Source organism: Notamacropus eugenii, chromosome 2 (assembly GCF_028372415.1).
Source record: "Notamacropus eugenii isolate mMacEug1 chromosome 2, mMacEug1.pri_v2, whole genome shotgun sequence".
Taxonomy (NCBI): domain Eukaryota; kingdom Metazoa; phylum Chordata; class Mammalia; order Diprotodontia; family Macropodidae; genus Notamacropus; species Notamacropus eugenii.
This window is the reverse complement of record NC_092873.1, coordinates 386,626,941-386,646,369: the sequence shown is the minus strand read 5'-3', so window position 1 is coordinate 386,646,369 and position 19,429 is coordinate 386,626,941. Positions and strand designations below refer to the sequence as shown.

Here is a 19,429-nt window from a genome sequence, read left to right as displayed (position 1 = left end):
TGACAGTGGTACATGCTACTTTAGTGTGTGTGTGTGTGTGTGTGTGTGTGTGTGTGTGTTACATTTCACTAGGACTTCCTTCCTTTAAACTCCAAAATCCACGTTATTTACAAGGTTAGTTAGTCTATGTTATCAAGCCAAGGTTCAGAGGCGATGTGTATAACAGAAAGACAAAACGTCTTATATTAAATAATTTAATAAAGCTTCATCGTTTGGTTTAATGCTGTCCGACATTTTGTGACCATCGTTTTAACTCCATAATAGATATGAAAAGAAACCCTCAACCGGTGTCTCCAATACATTTTAAAGCTATCAATTTTTGACAGCTCTATTTTTCCTCGTTTGTTTATTTTGGGGGAAGAAGCAGGGAAAAGAGATGTGGGGATGATGGGAAGATAGGGCGGTGCTCCTTCCAAAATGTGTTCTCCCTCTAAATAATCGATTGCAATTTATAATGATCCAATTTATGTGAATCCCTTTAAATTTTCTCTTTGCCCTGCCGACCATGTGAAGCAAGCTCTTATTTGCTAAGCAGATTCTCTCTTTCCTCCCACCTCCCCTCCCTATTACGCTCTGCTATGAAAATTACAACTCCACCATGCACCAGCACCTAGACCAGGAAGAGGGAGGAGGCGGAAGGCGGGGGGAATTCCCGTGCAATCTGGGATCACGCCCTCAGTCTACCGACTGCCATCCTCGGCTAGACCAAGGTCAGCGGCGCTCCGGGACTAGCGGTGGAAAACCAAGGCAGCTTGTAATGCCTAGCCTGGGATTGACCGCCACAACAGTGGCAGCCGCAGCTACCCTATGAGGCGTAGCAGGATCATCCCCACCCAAGCAGCGTTCAATCAGTCGGGAACAGCAGCAGCGGCAGCAGCAGCAGTAGCAGCAGCATTTCCACCCGCCTCCCACCTCGCAGACTGCGCCTTGTTCATCTCCAAAGGATAGAGGCATTTTCTGCTAGTAGGGCGCTGTCCAACAGGGTACTGGTGCTGAATCCAGCTCTGCCTCAAGGCAAGTCTAACTGTTTCCCTATACCGTCCACTTCCTCTCGGTGAAGGGGCCCTGACAGCTACCTACAGCAATCAAGGGGCTGCAGCAAAAGAGGGAGAGCGAGGAGAGACAGGCTGCCTGCTCCCCTAGCCGGGTTGTTGAAAAGCTAGCACTGCAACTCAGGGAGGCGCTCTTGCTGATTCATCACATATTACTTGGAGGCTTTTACCCAGAGAACAGCGAGGAACTCTCCCCCAGGCCTGGACAGTGGGAGTGAAAGTAGCCGGGTGCAGGAGCCCTAAGCGTAAGGGCGGTCACAGCAAAAGAATAGAAAGAAGTGTGCACCACAAAGTGGGGGCGGGGCGGGAAACCATGCCTCTTTGATGTCAATTACCTTCGTTGCTACACTGTGGTAATCACTATCTCGCCCCCCTCAACTCCCAGGGCTTCGAGCCTTCCCGCCAGCCTCTGAGCAACCGACGCCGTCCGAGCCGAGATGGAAGAGGAGCTGAAGTGCCCAGTGTGTGGGTCCCTGTTCCGAGAGCCCATCATCTTGCCCTGTTCCCACAATGTCTGCTTGCCTTGTGCCCGCACCATAGCTGTACAGACTCCTGACAGTGAGCAACACCTGCCTCCGCCTCTCTTGCATTCTCGGGGACCTTCGTTGCCCACCGGCGCAACTGCAGGTCCTCCACCAGAATATGAAACTGGTACCGGACCAGTCTGTAGTGGTGGAGGTACCAGCAGCAGTGGCGGCGGTGGCGGCGGCGGCGGCGGCGGAGGTGTAGGTGGTGTCGTTGGGGGAGGGGATCATGCTGACAAGTTGAGCTTGCATAGCGAGACGGACAGCGGTTATGGTTCCTACACTCCCAGCCTTAAGTCCCCTAATGGAGTGCGAGTACTACCCATGGTGCCCGCACCCCCAGGCTCCTCAGCCGCCGCTGCCCGGGGAGCAGCCTGTTCCTCCCTGTCCTCTTCTTCTTCCAGCTCCATCACCTGCCCTCAATGCCACCGCAGCGCCTCTTTGGACCACCGCGGCCTCCGTGGCTTCCAGCGCAACCGGCTGCTGGAGGCCATTGTACATCGCTATCAACAGAGTCGGGGTTCTGGGACTGGAACGACCGCAGCAGCTGTCGTTGCCCATTGCCAGCTCTGCGACCGCACCCCTCCAGAGCCAGCAGCTACGCTCTGTGAGCAGTGCGATGTACTCTACTGTTCTGCTTGCCAGATTAAATGCCATCCGTCCAGAGGACCATTTGCCAAGCACCGCTTGGTGCCACCTCCGCCGCCACAGCCAGCGGCCTCTCCACCTCTAGGTGCTGCCCAAGGAGCCTCCAGCGGCAGCGGCGGCAGCAGCAGCAAAAGCCCAGGCCCTGGGGCGGGGGCAGCAGGGGGCACCGGGGTCCGTAAGTTTCCCACTTGCACCGATCATGAGCTGGAGAACTATAGTATGTACTGTGTGAGCTGTCGTACCCCTGTCTGCTACCAGTGTCTGGAGGAGGGCAGACACGGAAAGCATGAAGTCAAACCTCTAGGGGCCATGTGGAAACTGCACAAGGTGAGCAGCAAATAGAAATATCTTAGGGGCAAACGTACAGCTGAGATGAAAGTTCCGAAAAGTAGAGTTTGGGAGGGGTGGAACGCTAACCCTGGGAGGAATTTCTTCACTTCTATCTTACAAGAATGAAGTAAGAAGGAGTGTGGGCAGAGATTCACACCCTCCACAGAAAGCTAGCACAAGCAAAGAAATGACTTTTGCATCTAAGTCTGATTACCAATTCCTGTGATAACCCAATGACAAGATGTTCCTCATATAGCACCAAGAAAATGCAGAACTTCTATCTGCTCCCATGGGAGGGAAAATTCCTTAGCTTTTCCTCAAACTATAGGCCCATCAGGTTAATTCCTTTTCCTACAGATAGAACCCTACCCTCCAACTTGCTCCCTATGTAGTTTTTACCTTCATCTTAAACTTGCATTCTGCATTTCATTACTTCTAGTAAGTTTCTCATCCTAGAATCTCTAAAAAGTCATTTTCTTATGGGAAAGACATGTGTCACAAGTCCATTACTGAAATTCGAGTGCCCAATCTTTTCTCCAGTGGGATGTTAGTTTCTCAAGTATTACCCATTTCTTTACCCTAGTAATTTCGGACAGTGTGAGAGGAAGACTGGGTTGAAAAGGACTGTGCAGGGTATGCTTTTTAAATAAGATGATAGATAATTCCTTATTGACTTTCTAAAGAGATACATACTTTGGTGATATTTGACTTCCACATCACAAAGATACAGACAGAGTATCTAGTGTGATGTCATTTCAGAAATCTGAGAGAGAATAAAATGTTTTAGTCAATGATGCGCTCATGAAGGACCATTGTTGAGTGAATAAAGGGTCAACTTGCAGTCAGAAAGAGTAGGGTTCAAGCCCTACCTCTAATACATAATAGTTGTTTAGCATGTGGAATTATTTAGCCTCTTGGGGGTCCAGTCAGTTCTCTAAGAGTAGAATGTAGATTAGCCAATATACACTAGAGAAAGAAATTCACATACCAGGAGTTTTCTGTACAGATGCTGACCATTTAAAAAAAAAGTAGCTCACTGTCTGGTGATGAGAAAGGGTATATACCAGTAATAAAATATTAAATACTCTTTAAAAACTCAAGTTCTATACTTTCTTAAAATGCCAATTCAAAAGCCACTTCCATGAACCCTCCCTTAATCATCTTGTTGGTAATGACTTTGACCTTACTGCTCACAACTCACATAGCATTCCATTGTTGAACTCCCTTATTCAGTATTGTACAGAATGTAATACTATTTATTATTATCTCTGTTGGTGTCTCAACTTCCTACTAGATAATAAGTTCCATGAGAGCAGTAACCATGTCTTATTTAAACTTTGAATTTTCTTCAAGAATTAATAGATGCTTTTTGGAACAATTAAAACCAGTCAAGTCAACACATTCTTCTTTTTAAAAACAAATGATCAAGTCTTCTAACATTTATTAAAGGAAAAAGATTTTCTCCAGGTTTCTCCTCCAAATTTCATGACCAACCTGAACAAGCTTGCTCTAAGGACTTGGTTGAGAGGGCTCTCAGGTTGGGGGCAGGGAGTTCAGTGAAATTATTACCTCCCTAGTCTTGAACACTATTCCTATCAATGCAACCTAAGATTGTCATAGCTTTTTTGTTTTCCATATCACATATTAACGTTTGTTGAGCTTGTAGCCTACAAAGGGCACAAAGATCATAGATTTAGATCTACAACAGACCTCAGAGGCCCTCTAATCTAAGCCCATCATCTTACAAATGAGGAATGTGAAGTCTAGAAAGATTAAGTGACTTGCTTAAGGTCAAACAGGGAGTATCAAAAATGATATTTCAACCCAGATTTTCTGACTCTAGAACTAGAATTTTTTCTACTGTGATATATTGCAACCCTATATATTTTTTAGATGAACTACTTCTAGCCACACCTTCCCCATGATATGCTTGTGAAATTGTTTGTACTCAGATTAAAACTTTCCATTTTTCTCTATTAAATTTCACCTTACTTGATGCTGAGCAGTGATTTAGCATAAGATCATTTGGAGTTTTGACTTTGTCACTCAATTTATCCTTTCCACCTTTGTGCCATCTTGGAATTTAGGCCTTTATCAAAGCTACTGATGTTAAATAGAACAGGGACAAGCACAGATCCATGGGGCGCCTCTCTAAAGAATTTCTTGAAATGAGTATTCTTTTTAAGTCAGCAACCATTCAACTAGTTCTGAACTCACCTAACTATACTAGCATCTTGCCTGCCTCTTTCCATCTTTTTCATAACAATAATTCTTCTGTTTTTGTACTTTGAGATTACAATGCCTTGAGAGACTTTGCTAATTGTTTTGCTAATATCTGGTTTGACTATATCAATGGCATTCCCAAAGATGATAATGCCAGACTTTCAGATAACCATAGGTCAGAGGCAAAAATACTCCTTTAACTGATCATGTAGTCCAAGGAAGGAACAAGCTAAATTTTAGCATACTTACCTAAGTAATGCTAAAATAACTTTGTGCTGGGTAAAATATCTACACTAGACCACAATGAATTTGTGTTTTAGAAACAGAATACTTCATCATAATTGTTATTAATTACTATTGTCTAATTAATAATTTACCTGAACTGAACTTCTTGTCTTTGTTCTGTTTATTTATTTGGCTTATACAGTAATCTTTATTTGTTCTGCAAACAGGGTTAAAATTATCTCTGGGTGCTACTTAGTAGCAGTGGAATGGGAGAAAGGCATATGAGAAGGGGGTAAAGCAAAGGAAGAATGAGAGAGGGGAAAGACATGGAAAGTGGGAATAGGAAAAACAGAGAAAAATAAGAGGAAAAAGGTAGCATTAGAGGAAGGAGTAGAAAAGAGGATCAGGAAGCCAATGAAAAGGGAAAGAGTTATGTATGATCAGGAATGGTTGAGGGCTATACATATATATATATATATGTATATATATATATATATATATTCAGTCATCAGCTTGAAGATAAGTAGCTGAAACTCTCTTCTCCATATTACAAATTAGAAAAAGCAAGCAGATAAGACTATGATCAGATGACATGTGATTAGTTATGCAGACTTTCTGGATTTAGTAACCCAGGAAACATAACTTCTAAATTCAATATCTATTGAATAGTATAAAATTCATATTTTCTTCTAGAAGTAAATCTGAGTTCTGTCTTCTAAAAACTCAGAATGGTGGGAGGGAAAGGGGGATAGAAGAGGTGACTAAAAGAGTTAGACTTTACAAAGATTTCAAGCTCTTTTAAATGAGCTCATGAGTTATTTCATAGGACACAGTTTGAGGGGCTTCTATGTTATAAGAAAAGCTATTTCAATTCCTTGCCTTAGTTTTCCTATCAATTATATGGATCTGATAGTTCCTGACAGAACTATGAGGACAAATGAAAAATACTTGTTAAACCTAAGTAAGAAAATTCTGTCATGCTTTCCAGTACATTGAGGAATTGAGTTTCTATTGGCATAAGTATTCCCTCCCTTAATGCAGATCACAATCCCATTATACTTCAGTAAATTGCCTTCATAAATTACTGTGGCCAAAATAAATTCAGTTCCTGGTGGCCAATATTGTGACAACAAACTTTGTTAGGTCCTTGGATGATTGACGTAAGGGCCTTTGCCATATCTGTAGAAATCTTTTCACTTTGATAAACCTTCTAGAGCTTAAGTTCTTCTTAAAAAGAGTCCAAGGTCACTTCCATAAAACATGGCACCAACAGGGCAGGAAATGATGCCTTGATGCCTTACCTACTATCTCATGGTGATTAATCACTCTAAATAGAAAAAAAGGATGATATTAATTGCATTAATAAAAAAACATGCCTTTTCCATAATGCTGGATGCTTTGACAACTACCTTTATTTGTTTTTTATGTGAGTGTACATAATTTAACTGTTAGTTGTAACAATGTCTTCCCTTGAAATGAATATTACTAGAAGACAGAATTCCAACCAGCTGTCCACTGTGAAAACTGAATTCTTTAGAAAAATATAGTCTCCTGTAGTAGGCTCCATCTCTTCCCACAGTCTTATAAAAACTTTCAGAAACTAGTTATCTTATATCTGCCTCCATAGGCTTAAGTGGTAGAAGATTGAAACCCGGCAGTCCTCAATTATCTGTCATAAAAAGCTTTCATCAGGCTTTAGCTTTGGTACTACTCAACTTTCACTGAACTTGACTCTGATCAGTATAATCCTAAGGCTACAGATGAGGCCCATGTTTGGCACTTGTATCTATTTTGGGGAAATATTGATTAGCACATTTTCCACAGGAGTGGAAAAAGCTACTGATCTCAACAAACACCTTTTCACATGGCAGAGGCTTAACAGTTCCAATGAACACTTCTGAGTTAAAAAAAATTAAAATTGCACAAAAAAAATAGGAATTAAGGGATAAACCGCTTCAGAGCACTTTTGGACATGGAACCCCACTTTTATGATGGTAAGGATAAACACTGATTTATTCATGGAACAAGCATTTACTAAGTATCTACTGTCAGCCAGGCATGCTGATAGGCACTAAGGACACAGACAAAAAAAAATCTTTGACTTCAAGGAACTTGCATTCTTTTTTTTTTTTTTTTTTTTGTGGCATTAACAATCTCCTTTAATCAAGCACATATATCATTCTCCAATAGAGAAAAATGCAAGAATGGAAATAAAGACAAAAAGACAGGCTTCCAGTTGTCTGACCATTACATACATACATAGTTACCAGAGAGGGAAGCACCAACATCTGGATTTTCAAAGCTGGGGAGGCTGCTTAGCGCCTTCCCAGAGTCTCATCTAGCACACAAACCTTCTTCCAAGAACTAGCCCCTGGAACTTGCATTCTAATGGGTGTGGGAGAGGGGCATGTAGAAACAAATTAAGACAACATGAAAGTGATCCCATCAATACCAGGATGGTACTAGGCGCCAGGGGGTTCAGGAGACTTAGTGACTTGCAGCCCTGTTGTGATATTTCACAGACTATCATAAATTCCCTTGTAATTCACCCAAGCACTTAGCATCTTGGCATTGTGTTTGGTCTGCTGGGTAGAGGTAATTTGACCCTGAATTGAAGGAAATAGGAATTGATCTCTGAAACAGTTACAAAATTCTAGATGAATGCTTCTTTGGGAGCTCTTTGAAATATGTTGAAAATAGCAGATGGCATATTTTTTTAATTGCCATCTTACAGCCCTGAGACTGCTGCTCCCATTGAGCCAGCACAGATACAAAAGAGTACATGTCTTAGAAAACCAGGGATCTAGAGAGACAGGACCTCTGTCACAGACTTGTTATAACATTATGCCAGAAGGCATTTGGCCTGTGAACTCCTGTTGCCTCCTCTGTTAAAAGGGATGGGATAATAATCTTTAAAGCCCCTGAGAATGTTATTCTGAGCTACAATGAAGTTTTTAATTTGTATCTGAATTGCTGGATTTACCAGCACTTGGGTCAGACTCCCAGGAACCTCATACAAGCTCCTTCCATGGACATAATTACTATCTGGCATTACCTACAGGTCTTACAGATCTATGAAAGAGTTGAGACTTTAGACAAATAGCAAGGGATATTTCTCAGGGGAAGAAAAAGACACATTCATTTTGTGATTTTGCTGAGGGATTTAGAATTTTGTCCCTTCACACTGATTGCTTCACATTACTTCAGATGTCAACTGTAAGCACTATATCATTAGGGAGAAACCTGTCTGGGTTTTCAGAGCATGTAGCAGGGTAGATCTAAGGATAGTGCAAATTTTTTTCAGCCAAGAGCTTGAATAAGTGTGAAGCTGATTTTATATATATATACCAACTTTGAGGTTTCTGGGAAGCAGAGTGCTCAAAGTAGCTTCTGTTCAAGCTGTCATTGATGGAGGGTTAAGGATAAAATAGCTAAAGATGAGCTGAAAAGACCAACTACAGGCTAAGATGCCACATTTCTTTTCATTTATTTTCTTTCCTTTTCTTTTTTCTATTTCTCTTTGTTCCTTTCTTCTTTCTTTCTTTCCTTTTGTATTTCTCTCTTCTCTCTCTCTCTCTCTCTCTCTCTCTCTCTCTCTCTCTCTCTCTCTCTCTCTCTCTCTCTCTCTCTCTCTCTCTCTCTCAACACTACAGCTCTCTTTCAAGGAACCATAACCCTGCCTTCACTACATGGTTCTCAAGCCCCTTAAGTTACATTTGTGATGGACAATGAACCGTGCAGGATATATCTATGCTCTCTCTTATAGAGAACTTTGGGATCAACTACATGCAAACATATCTGTACTTTGGATACAACTGAAATGTTGCTGAACCCAAACCACAGAGATCTCTTAGTCCAACTCCTTTAATCCATCAATAAACATTTATTAAGCATCTACTGTATGTCAGGCACAGTACTCTATTTACTGTGCTTCATGTAGAAAGATGATGTTTAAACTGAGTCTTGAAGGAAGACAGGGATTCTCTGAGGCAGAGATGATGAACACATTCTAGGCATGGGAGATAACCAGTGCAAAGGAGGGAAATGAAGTGTCATTTGTGAGGAGCAGAGAGAAGACCAATTCTGGATCTCAGAATATAGAAGATAGAGAAATGTACAATGAGGCTGGAAAAATGAGTCAGGGACAGGTTGTAAAAACTACACAAAGGGTTTATACCTTATCACAGAAGCAATAGGGACCTACTACATTTTACTGAGTGTATAAGTGTCATGGTCAGATCTGCACTTAAGAAAAATCACTTTGGCAGCAGCAATGTGGAAGATGGATTGAAATTGGTAGAGACTTGAAGCAGGGGCACCAATTAAGTGGTCATTGCAATAATCTAGGCAAGAGATGATGAAGGTCCAAACCTAGGTGGTGGCTGTATGAGAAGGAAGAAGAAGTTGAATGAAAGAGATACGGTAGAGAAATTTTTTAAAAAATGAATTAGCAACTGATTAAATATGTGGGATGAGGGAGAGTGAGGAATTGAGGAAAATGCCAAATCTACAAATCTCAAAGACTAGAAGAATGATGGTACTTTCAACAAAAATAGGAAAGTTTGGCAGAAGAATGGCTTTAGGAGGAAGGATAGTGAGTTCTGTTTTGGACATGTTGAGTTAGAGATGTCTCCAGGACATTCAGCTTGAAATGGCCAATAGACAAATGGTGATGTGGAATGAAGCTCAGAGGAGATTTGGATTGAATATCTAGATCTGGCAATCATCTGCAAGGAGATGATAATTAAAACCCATAGGAACTGATGAAGTCACTGAGAGGGAGGGTAGGGGATGGGGGTGGGGGAGAGAGAGAGAGAGAGAGAGAGAGAGAGAGAGAGAGAGAGAGAGAGAGAGAGAGAGAGAAGAGTAGGAGGCCTAAGATAGAACTTTGGGGAACATTGACAGTTAGGGGATATGCTACAGATGAAGTACCAGCAAAGGAAATCGAAAAGGAACTGTCAGTAAAGTAGAAAAGGAAGGGAACTAGGAGAAATTAGGGTCACAAAAACTTAGAGAAAGATTATCCAGTAGAGAGGGTGGTCAATATGTTAAGTACAGCACAGAGATAAAGGAAGATGATGGTTGATCATTGCTAACTCTGGATAGAATAGTTTCCGTTTAATGATAAGGTTGAAAGTTAAATTGTAAAGTACTGAGGAGTGAAATGAGAGGAAGTAGAGTCAGTGAGTATAGAAGACTTTTTCTAAGAGTTTATCTGAGAAGGGGAAGAAAGATATAGGACAATAGCTTGAGGGTCTTAACAGTCTTTTTTCTTTTTTTTTTTCTTTTAGAGATAGGTGAAACTAGGGCAGGGGTGGGGAACCTGCAGTCTAAAGACCACATGTGGCCCTCTAGGTCCTCAAGACCAGCCCTTTGGTTGAATCCAAACTTCACAGAACAAATTCCTTTAATAAAAGAATTTGTTCCGTAAAACTTGGACTCAGTCAAAAGGACACACCTGAGGACCTAGAAGACCACATGTGGCCTCAAGGTTGCAGGTTCCCCACCTCTGGACTAGGGCATGTTTGAAGTCAGTAAAGGAAGAAATTAGCAAATTGGAAGAGGTTGATGGTTAGAAAAAGAAAGGAGTAGTCTTCTGGAAAAGGCAAGAGAAGATGAGATCAATGACACATATAAAGGGGCTAACCTTGGCAAGGAAAAGGCCCTCTCTTTGTCAGAGACTGGAAGTGAGGAGGAAAGAGTGGAGGATAATGACAAGGGGTTTTTAGATGAAAAGAAAGGGAGAAGAGCAAATAGTCTCAGTTTTCTCAGAAAAGTAAGAGGTGAGGTCTTCCTCTGAGAAAGTGGGAGAAGCAGAGGTGTGGGAGGCTTGAGGTGAGAAGAAAAGATTTGGAATAGTTTCTATGGGGAATCAGAAAAGGAATCAATGATGGAGAAGTAAAAGGATTGCTTTGCTGTAGCAAGAGCCCAGTTGAAGTTGTATAATATGAATTGATGGTGAAATAGGCAGCATTGTTGTATAACTTCCTTACAGATCTATTCAGCATCGTGTGGGTAGCATCAGAAGTGGTACAATAGGGGAAGGAGGAAAGTAAAGTCAAAACAGGGCTGAGAAAATACTAAATGATAGATGGGGAGATTAAATAGAGAATATGTTTAGGAGAAGTGAGGCAGAGGGAGAGATAAAATTATGGAAGGTTATGATCAGATACAGGAATGTTAGAGTTGCTAATTGAGGAATGGAACGCATGGAAATGGTGATATCCAGGATATGACCATTGCTATGAGCCTGATAATTATAGCCAGCCAGATGTCACAATGGTCAGAGCTCTGGATCTGGAGTCAGGAAGACCTGAGTTCAAATCTTACCTCAGACACTTACTAGCTGTGTAACCCTGTGAAAGTCTCTCTCCTGAACTACAGTTATACATTTCTGCCTCTTAGACATCCTAAACTGGATGTCCCATAAGTATTTCAAATTCAACACATCCAAAACAGAGCCCTCAAGATAATCCAGTTCCTTTCCCAATGATGTTAAGGTATGCTAAAGACCTGATCATCCCCACACAGCTAATAAGATAAAGATAAGACTTTGCCCAATTCAGACAACTATGTCATCTGCCCTTTTTCAAGCCAACACACATGAATTAAACATGTACTATGTGCCACGGATGATACTAAGCACAAGAGATACAACTATATTCATACAAGATATATATAGAGTAGACAAAAGGCAATGAAGCAGATATGACCTTCTATAATAGATGGAATTTGAGCTAAATCTTGAAGGAAGTCCAGGAAAATATGAGGTGGATATGAGAATATGGCAGACAAACAGTATGAAGGCACAGCGATGGGACATAGAATCTCAAGTTCCAAGAACTACAAGTAAGTCAACATTGCTGGAACATAATGTGTTGATGAGAGTAAAGTAAAGTAAAGTATAAAAAAGACTGGAAAGATGGGAAGAGAACAAGCTCTGAAGAATTTTAAATGTTGAGGAGTTTAAATATGATCCTGATCTTGAAGATAATAAAGAGCTACTAGAGCTTGCTGTGTATGTGTGTATGTGTATGTGTATGGAGGGGAGAGACAGAAAGAGATAGAGATAGAGAGACAGAGACAGAGAGAGAGAGAGACAGACAGACAGAGAGAGAGACAGAGACAGAGACAGAGAGAGAGAGAGAAAGAGAGAGAGATGGTAAGACTTACACTTTAGAAAAAATCACTTTGGCAGCTGAGTGAAGGATGAATTGGTGTGAGAAGACCCTTGGGATAAGGAAACCAGTTAGAAATCTTGCAAGAGTCCAGTAGACAGAGGATGAAGGTCTCAATGAGAGTGATGGTTTATGAATGGAGAGAGAATGAGATAAATAGGTAGATAGATAGATAGATAGATAGATAGATAGATAGATAGATAGATAGATAGATAGATAGATGGAAATGACAAGATTTGGCAAACAGAATATGGGGGATAAATGAGAGCAAGGAGTCAAGGATGACACCAAGGCTGCACACATGGTTCACTATGAGGATAGTGGTGCCATCAACAATAATCTAGAAGACTGGAAATGTGAAGTATCTTGGAGAAAAGCTAATGAGCTCCATTTTGGACCTGTTGAGCTTGAAATGCTTAAGAGTCATCCAATTTGAGGTGTCCAAAAGATGCCTGTGCCTGTGGAGAGAGACTAGGTCTAGATATAGAGATCTGGAAGTCATTTACATGGAGATGATAATTGAACCTGTGAAGGCTAATGAGATCAAGAAACAAGATAGTATATATAGAGAACAAAAATGGGTCCAGGATAGAGCCTTATAATACACCCACAGTTATTGGATATGACAGATAAAGAATCATCCATGGAGACTAAGGAATGATTGAACAGACAGAAGGAATCAGGAGAAAGCAGCATCACAAAAGCCCACTGAGAAGGCAGTATCCTGGAGGAGAGGATGATTGATGCAAAGAGGGTTAGGATGGATGAGGAATTAGAAATACCATCAGATTTGGCAGTTAAGAAATCACTCAGATCTAGAGACAATGGTCATTTTAATGATTGGGCCAGAAATCAGAATGTAGAGGATTTAGATGAGAATGATAGAAGAGGAAGTGAAAATACCCATAGATGGTTTTCTTAGACTTAGTCAGGAAAGGGACGAAAGGTGGTAAGATCAAGTGAGGATTTTTTAAGGATGGAGAAGACATGGACATATTTGTAGGCAAGAGCAGTACATAGAGATCAAAGATAATAGAGAGCAGGAATGATAAGGCAATCTATTAGACAAGCAAGGAAGGGTGAGATCAAGGGTAGTGGGGTTGTCTTCAGCTAGGAGAAGAACCACATTTACAAGTAATATACGTGTAAAGGAGGCGATAGTGGTGGAAGATGTTCTAATAATGTGAGATGAGGAAAAGGGGAGAAGGGGGAGTTCTCATCAAATGGCTTCGATTTTTTTTCAGTAAAACACATACATAAGGTCTTCAGCTGAGAGGGTGAGCAGAGGGAGTACTGTGGGAGACTTAATGAAAGCAAAGTTTGGGACAACTGCTTTGGAGATGGGGATAGCAAATTGAAGGGAAATAAAATGCTTGTTTTGCTGTGAGGATGATGATGATTGCCTAGTTGATATTAGACAGTATAAATTTAAAATTAACTAGCTAAAATAAATAAATTTACAACGAACTCAATCAGCATTGTTTTATGATTTCCTCCAGCTCTGCAGAACAGGAAGTGAATAAGAGTGTTGGATGCAGAGAGTGGTAGTAATTCAGAGTAGGAGTTTAGCAAGGGGGTGATAGAACAAGGGGGCAAAGGATCTTTCATGACCACATCAATCACATCCTATCAGACCAGCCAAGAAGCTGTTGTAGGGGTCAATTAGACAAATCCTTTACATTAGTTTCTCTAATTTCTTATTTGGGTTGGCATACTGGCATTAATAAATATTCCACCCCTACAAAGCTCTATCCCCATAATGTGTCCAATGTAATAATATTAAGAATTCAAGAGTGCTAAAGAGAAGACACAGTCAAGGCACAGTCAGTCAACAAATAATTACTAGACACTTACTTTGTACTGGGCACTGTGTTAAAAGCTGAGGATACAGAGAAAGTAAAAAACGGGGTTCTGGACCTCAAAGAGCTCAAATAGCAATGAGGAAGATAACATGCAAAAAGCTATGCTAATACAAGATGTATACAGTGCAAAAAGGAGGTAATCTTGGAAGGAAGCTACTAACAGCATATAAGAAAGACTTCTGGCAGATGCTGGGACTTGAGCTGAGTCTAGAAAAAAACAAGGAATCAGGACATGAAGTGAGAATAGAGCATTCCAAGCATGGGGACAACCAATGAAAAAGTACAAAATAAGGAGACGCAAGTGCCATGAGTGAGAAACAGCAAAAAGAACAGTATTATTAAATCAAAGTAGGAGGAGGGGAGTATAGTTGTTATTTGTCCTTCATTCTCAAAGAGGATCATGACATCAGGGAGGTGATGCCATGACATGCAAGTGAATTGGATTTAAGTGAGGGAGAGCTGTGCAAAGTCACCAACCTCACTTTCTCCTCCAGAGCCACCTGGGTCCAGTGGCCAGATATAGATCAGGACAATTGGAGATGGTCCTCAAGGGACCAGTGTAAGACTGGAAAGGCAGAAAGGATCCAGGTTATAAAGGGCTTTAAAAGTCAAGTGAAGGATTTTCTATTACATCCTGGAGGAAATAAGGAAATAATGGAGTTACTTGAATAGAGAGGATGAAATGGTGAGACATTCATGTTAGGAAGAATAATTTGATAGCTGTGTGGAGGATGGACTGGAAGGAGGAAAAATCCAAGAAAGGAGACCAGTCAGAACAAAATAGCCTGACAAGATATTATAGAAGAACCAGATTGCTTCTCAAGTGGTTTCTGCTATTCCAAATTCAGATAATGTGGGTGTTCCTCTGTGACTGAGGTAGTGTTTTTAAACTTCCTGTTTAGGTTAGGTTACACTGTCATTGGTAAAGGGTTCATAAGGATAATCTGAATGGACACAAAGATAGATGGTCTTTTGTGTATTGAAATAAATACTGAGGTAGAGTTAGTGGGCATGGATTCAAGTTCTGGTTCTATCACTTTTAACTGTTTAACCTTCAACAAAGTATTTTACCTCTCTAGGCCTCAGTTTCTTCATTCATAAATTAAGAGACAAAATGAGATGACCTTGGAAGTCCCTGCTAGTTCAAAATCTTCTATGTCCTTGGGGGTACTTTCTAGTGCCATATGGGCATGTCTGTCCAATTCCTTGTTCATTTTGAGCTTTTATAAGTGAGTGTTTTGGTAATGAAGTGCTCCAGTTAAGGTGATAAATAAAACTACATTTGCCTTGAAGTCAGAAAGGGTTAAGATAGGTAGGAAAGAATAGGAAATAGCATAGAAAGAAAAATAAATAAGGTTTTTTTTTTCTTGGGCTTCATGGACTGCTCATCCAACTTTGGTGTCCACTTTTCACCCAATTCTCAACTGAGGCTTTAAGAAGCTGTGGCAGATGCTCTAAACCAGAATGAGGGTAACTGACAGACCTCAAACCCATCAGTGAATCAGGGTAATGTCTACCCCAAGCATGTGAAGACTTCCCCTTGTTGAATGCATGGATGAGAGCAATTTGTTCTGATGGCTGAAGCAGGCACTGTGGAGTGCTTGTGTTCGTCCTTCGTTGCCGAAGAAGATCATGCCATCAGACAAATGATGACATGACTTGCACTTGACTTTGTTCTGAGTGAGGGAGGGCTGTGCAGTTCACCAGCCTCACTTCTCCTCCAGGGCCATCTGAATACAGAGACCTGATATTCCTCAGGATGACCGGAGGTGACCCAGGATGCACTGGGAGACCTTGGGCTCTTTAGGTCAAGGTCTTTGCAGGTACTCACTTAGGATGAGGCAACACCCATTCATTGAATAAACCTGTTTAAGAAGGAGCCAGGGCATGGCCCCTTTAATGAGGTGAAGAAAAAAGAAAGACATCAGGCTGGGTGGGAAACAGCAACAGTTACTATTGATAATCATTCTCAAGCTAGGAGGGTCCAGAGGAGTCCTCAGGCAGGGCCGCAGTGGAGTCCCAGTTTCAGAGTGCAGTAGATTTAAGGTTTTGGGAGAGGACAGGACAGGACAGAGGAGGGGAGGGGAGGAGAGGGGTGAGGGAAGGGGAGGAGAAGAGAGGAAAGGGAAATAGGAAAGGAGCCAGTAAAACTCAAGTCAACTGGGCATCTTTTGGCCATCTAAGTTTACTTTCCTTTGGAGAGGAGAAGGAAGAGGAGGGGGAGGCAGACAGGAGAGGAGGAGGTGAGTTACCCAGCTAGCATTCAGTCAGCTGCATCTACTCACAGAATTGTTTTCATCCTTTGTTGCCAAAGACCGTGTCGTCAGAGAAATGATGACATGACTTGCACTTGACTTTGTTTTGAGTGAGGGAGGGCTGTGCAGGTCACCAGCTTCACTTCTCCTGTGGAGTGCTTAGAGCTTAGTCAGACATCAATAACACCAAAGTCATTCACTGCATCCCAGGCCATCCCAACAACCCGGACTTTTGTCTTGCCTCTCGACTTTGATGACTTTGGAAGAGAGAGTGAGGCTTATGACTTCATGCAACTCTACCTCACTTAAGTCCGATTGACTTGCAGGTCAAGATATCACTTCATGATGTCATTGGTCCTTTTCATAAACAAAGGATGAACAACGAAGACCACACATTTCTACCTAAATGTCTTGACCACACCATTTATGAAGTGGTGGGATAAGTAGCAATGGGCTTTAACTAGACATAGGGACTTGGTTTATACTCAAAAGTGGTATGACCACATTACTAATGTTTTGCCCAGTGCTTGTCTGGGGAATAAATTAGGTGGGATCTTGCTGGATGAGGAAGAACAAAGTCTCTAGTGTGTTAAAGAGAAACATGTGCGGACACTAGGAGAAAGAAAGATTGATTTAGGCTTTCAACTCCTGGTATTAGCCCCCAAATGCCAAATCCTACTGTGGTCAAATTGGGAAACAAATGTTTCCTCTAGATGGCCAATCTAAAATGAATGGGCAAAGAACCCTACCTCAGAATAGGCTTAATTTCCCTTATCTTCAGGGGCATTTTCCATGGAGCAATTGAACCTCCCTCAAGTGAAAAGGCTCAAAATGTTATCTTTGGGAAAGTTAAGACACTCTTTAATGTGTTATAGCCCCCTTGACCTTGACACAGAACCAGCTTGAAGCTAGCCCTCTTCTTTGTACTGGCAGAGTGAGCAGTTAGTTGTGTGGGATATAGGGATCATTTTACACATACACATATATATGTAATATGTATGTGTATGTGTGAGATTGTGTGTGTATATACATATATATATACATATATGTATACATATATATGTAGTGATCAACTACAGGAATGGTTTAAGTTCTGGAGGTGGTATATTGTTTACTTGCTCTGTATATAGCTCATACATAGTCTTTCAACAACCATTTATTTAGTACCTACTGTATGTGAGACCTAGTACTCATTTGGGAGTGAGGAGAGGGCAGAAGGGAGAAAATACAAAGGTAAGTATGTTATGGTCCCTGCCATCATCCAGGTGCCATGTACTGTTAGCAATAACTGCCCCAAATTGACACAGTGGAAAAGAATGAGAGTGCCGTGTGTGTGTGTGTGTGTGTGTGTGTGTGTGTGTGTGTGTGTCTAATGATCAGAATCTAGTTCCTGGCTGTAGTTCCTATTAAGCCTGTCCACTTTCATTTTCCATCCCACCATTAAGTTCAAACTGAGAATGGTTGTTGGCTCTGACACATCAACATTAGCAGCTTGAAAATAAATGTTGACAGACCAGGCTGCCACCATGCACATGTGGAGGGCACCAACTTATTGGGGACAGCTACTCTGAAAATCACAGAAATTAAAACTGGAGAAGATCCAGGAGATCCCCTACTGAGTAGTAAGTAGGAAAACAAGAAAATTATTCTTACCACTTGCTATCTCCACAGGGATATTTCAAGAGTTGTAGCTTTAAAGGGTCGATAATAAGCACAAAGTATCAAACAGCTATTGCTGTACCCACTGCATATTGGGGCTTATAAATGCTGGGAGGGGCTATATTCTGAGTGGCAACCTCTCTGTAAGATGACTAGGGAATGTAGCAGGACAGATGTGGGGATACAGCAATTTCTTCTGAACCAATTGGGAATTATTGGGATGCTGAAACTGCCACTAACTTGGAGTCTTCTGGGGAGAAGAAATGCTAAATGTGACTTCCATTCACTCTGATAGTGAACAATTGGTAAAGAGTCAAAAGCAAACCTGAATGGTAAGGGACACATTGATGTTCCCCTACCTGGATGATAGTTGGTACACTGTTGGAGAGAACTAAACCACTAGACACCATGTCATATGAAGATCATCTGAAGGAACTATGGATATTTCCCCTTGAGGGGAGAAAATTTAGGAAACATGATAGGTCTCTTCAAGTGTTTGAAGGGTTGTTATAAGAAAGAGGAAACAGATTTGTTCCACTGGGATTCAGATGTCAGCTCTTGGAAAACTATGTAGGGAAAATTTATGCTAGATATGAGGAAAATCAATGAATGAATAAAAAACATTTGTGAAGTGCATGCTATATGCTAGGCATGATGCTAAAAACTCAAGATACAAAGACTAAAAATATAAGAGTTCCTACCCTCTAGGAGCTTATAAGCTAACAGAAAATATAATACATTTATGAGAGAGCTATCTAGGGAAGGAAGTTTTGTTCTAGGAAGAAGAAGGAGGAGAAAAAGGAGGAAAGCAGATCATCACCATAGATGGTCTAAGTGGCTATATGGGGTAGGAAGCTGAAACATAATATAGAATCTTAATGATCAGTCAAGAGATAAAATGAACTAAGTGATCTATTTTGCACATGCTTAGTTACCAATCTGCTGAGTGGAGAATTAGGAGGAAATTCCAAAGATGTGGATTAACTTCCCCAGGGAATAGCACATGGATTCAAAAAGGTATGAAGATCCAGGAATTTAGGTTGGTGTGGAGGATGTTGGACCAGATAGGGAGGATCAGGTCTGCGGCAGAAGGAAGATGGTGAGAGATGACCTAGATAGACAGTTGAGTGACAGGATATGAAACGGAAATATAGCCTGATCTTCTTAAAATGATGTCCAAAAGTGAATGAATTTACAAGTGAATGAATTTAAAAATAAATGAATTTACAATTCACAAGACTTTGGAGGTAGTGAGTTTCCCATCACTGGAAGTCTTGAAGTAGAGGCTGGATGACCAAGTTTTATTGTAGAGAGCATACTTATTTTAAATGATTGGGACCAGATAACTTTTGGGGTCCCTTCTGACTGTGAGGTTCTATAATTCTGTGAAATTAGTTTTCAAAATTGAAAGATGAATCAAATAAATCAATTTATTAATAGGATGCTTCCATCATCTAAAACCAGGTTTCCTAC

At 41.2% G+C, this 19,429-nt stretch overlaps 1 protein-coding gene across 3 annotated transcripts in view; it reads left to right on the top strand.

Moving 5' to 3' along the window:
• The first annotated feature begins 1,489 nt into the window (after positions 1-1,489).
• TRIM67 (tripartite motif containing 67) overlaps positions 1,490-19,429 on the top strand; it is a 72,867-nt gene continuing 54,927 nt past the window's right edge. For 2 of the 3 annotated variants that reach the window (XM_072638593.1, XM_072638592.1), the window contains exon 1: positions 1,490-2,551. In XM_072638593.1, the coding sequence (XP_072494694.1) occupies positions 1,490-2,551 (1,062 nt within the window). The remainder of the gene's footprint in view (positions 2,552-19,429) is intronic. The other variant, XM_072638594.1, reaches the window with a different exon arrangement.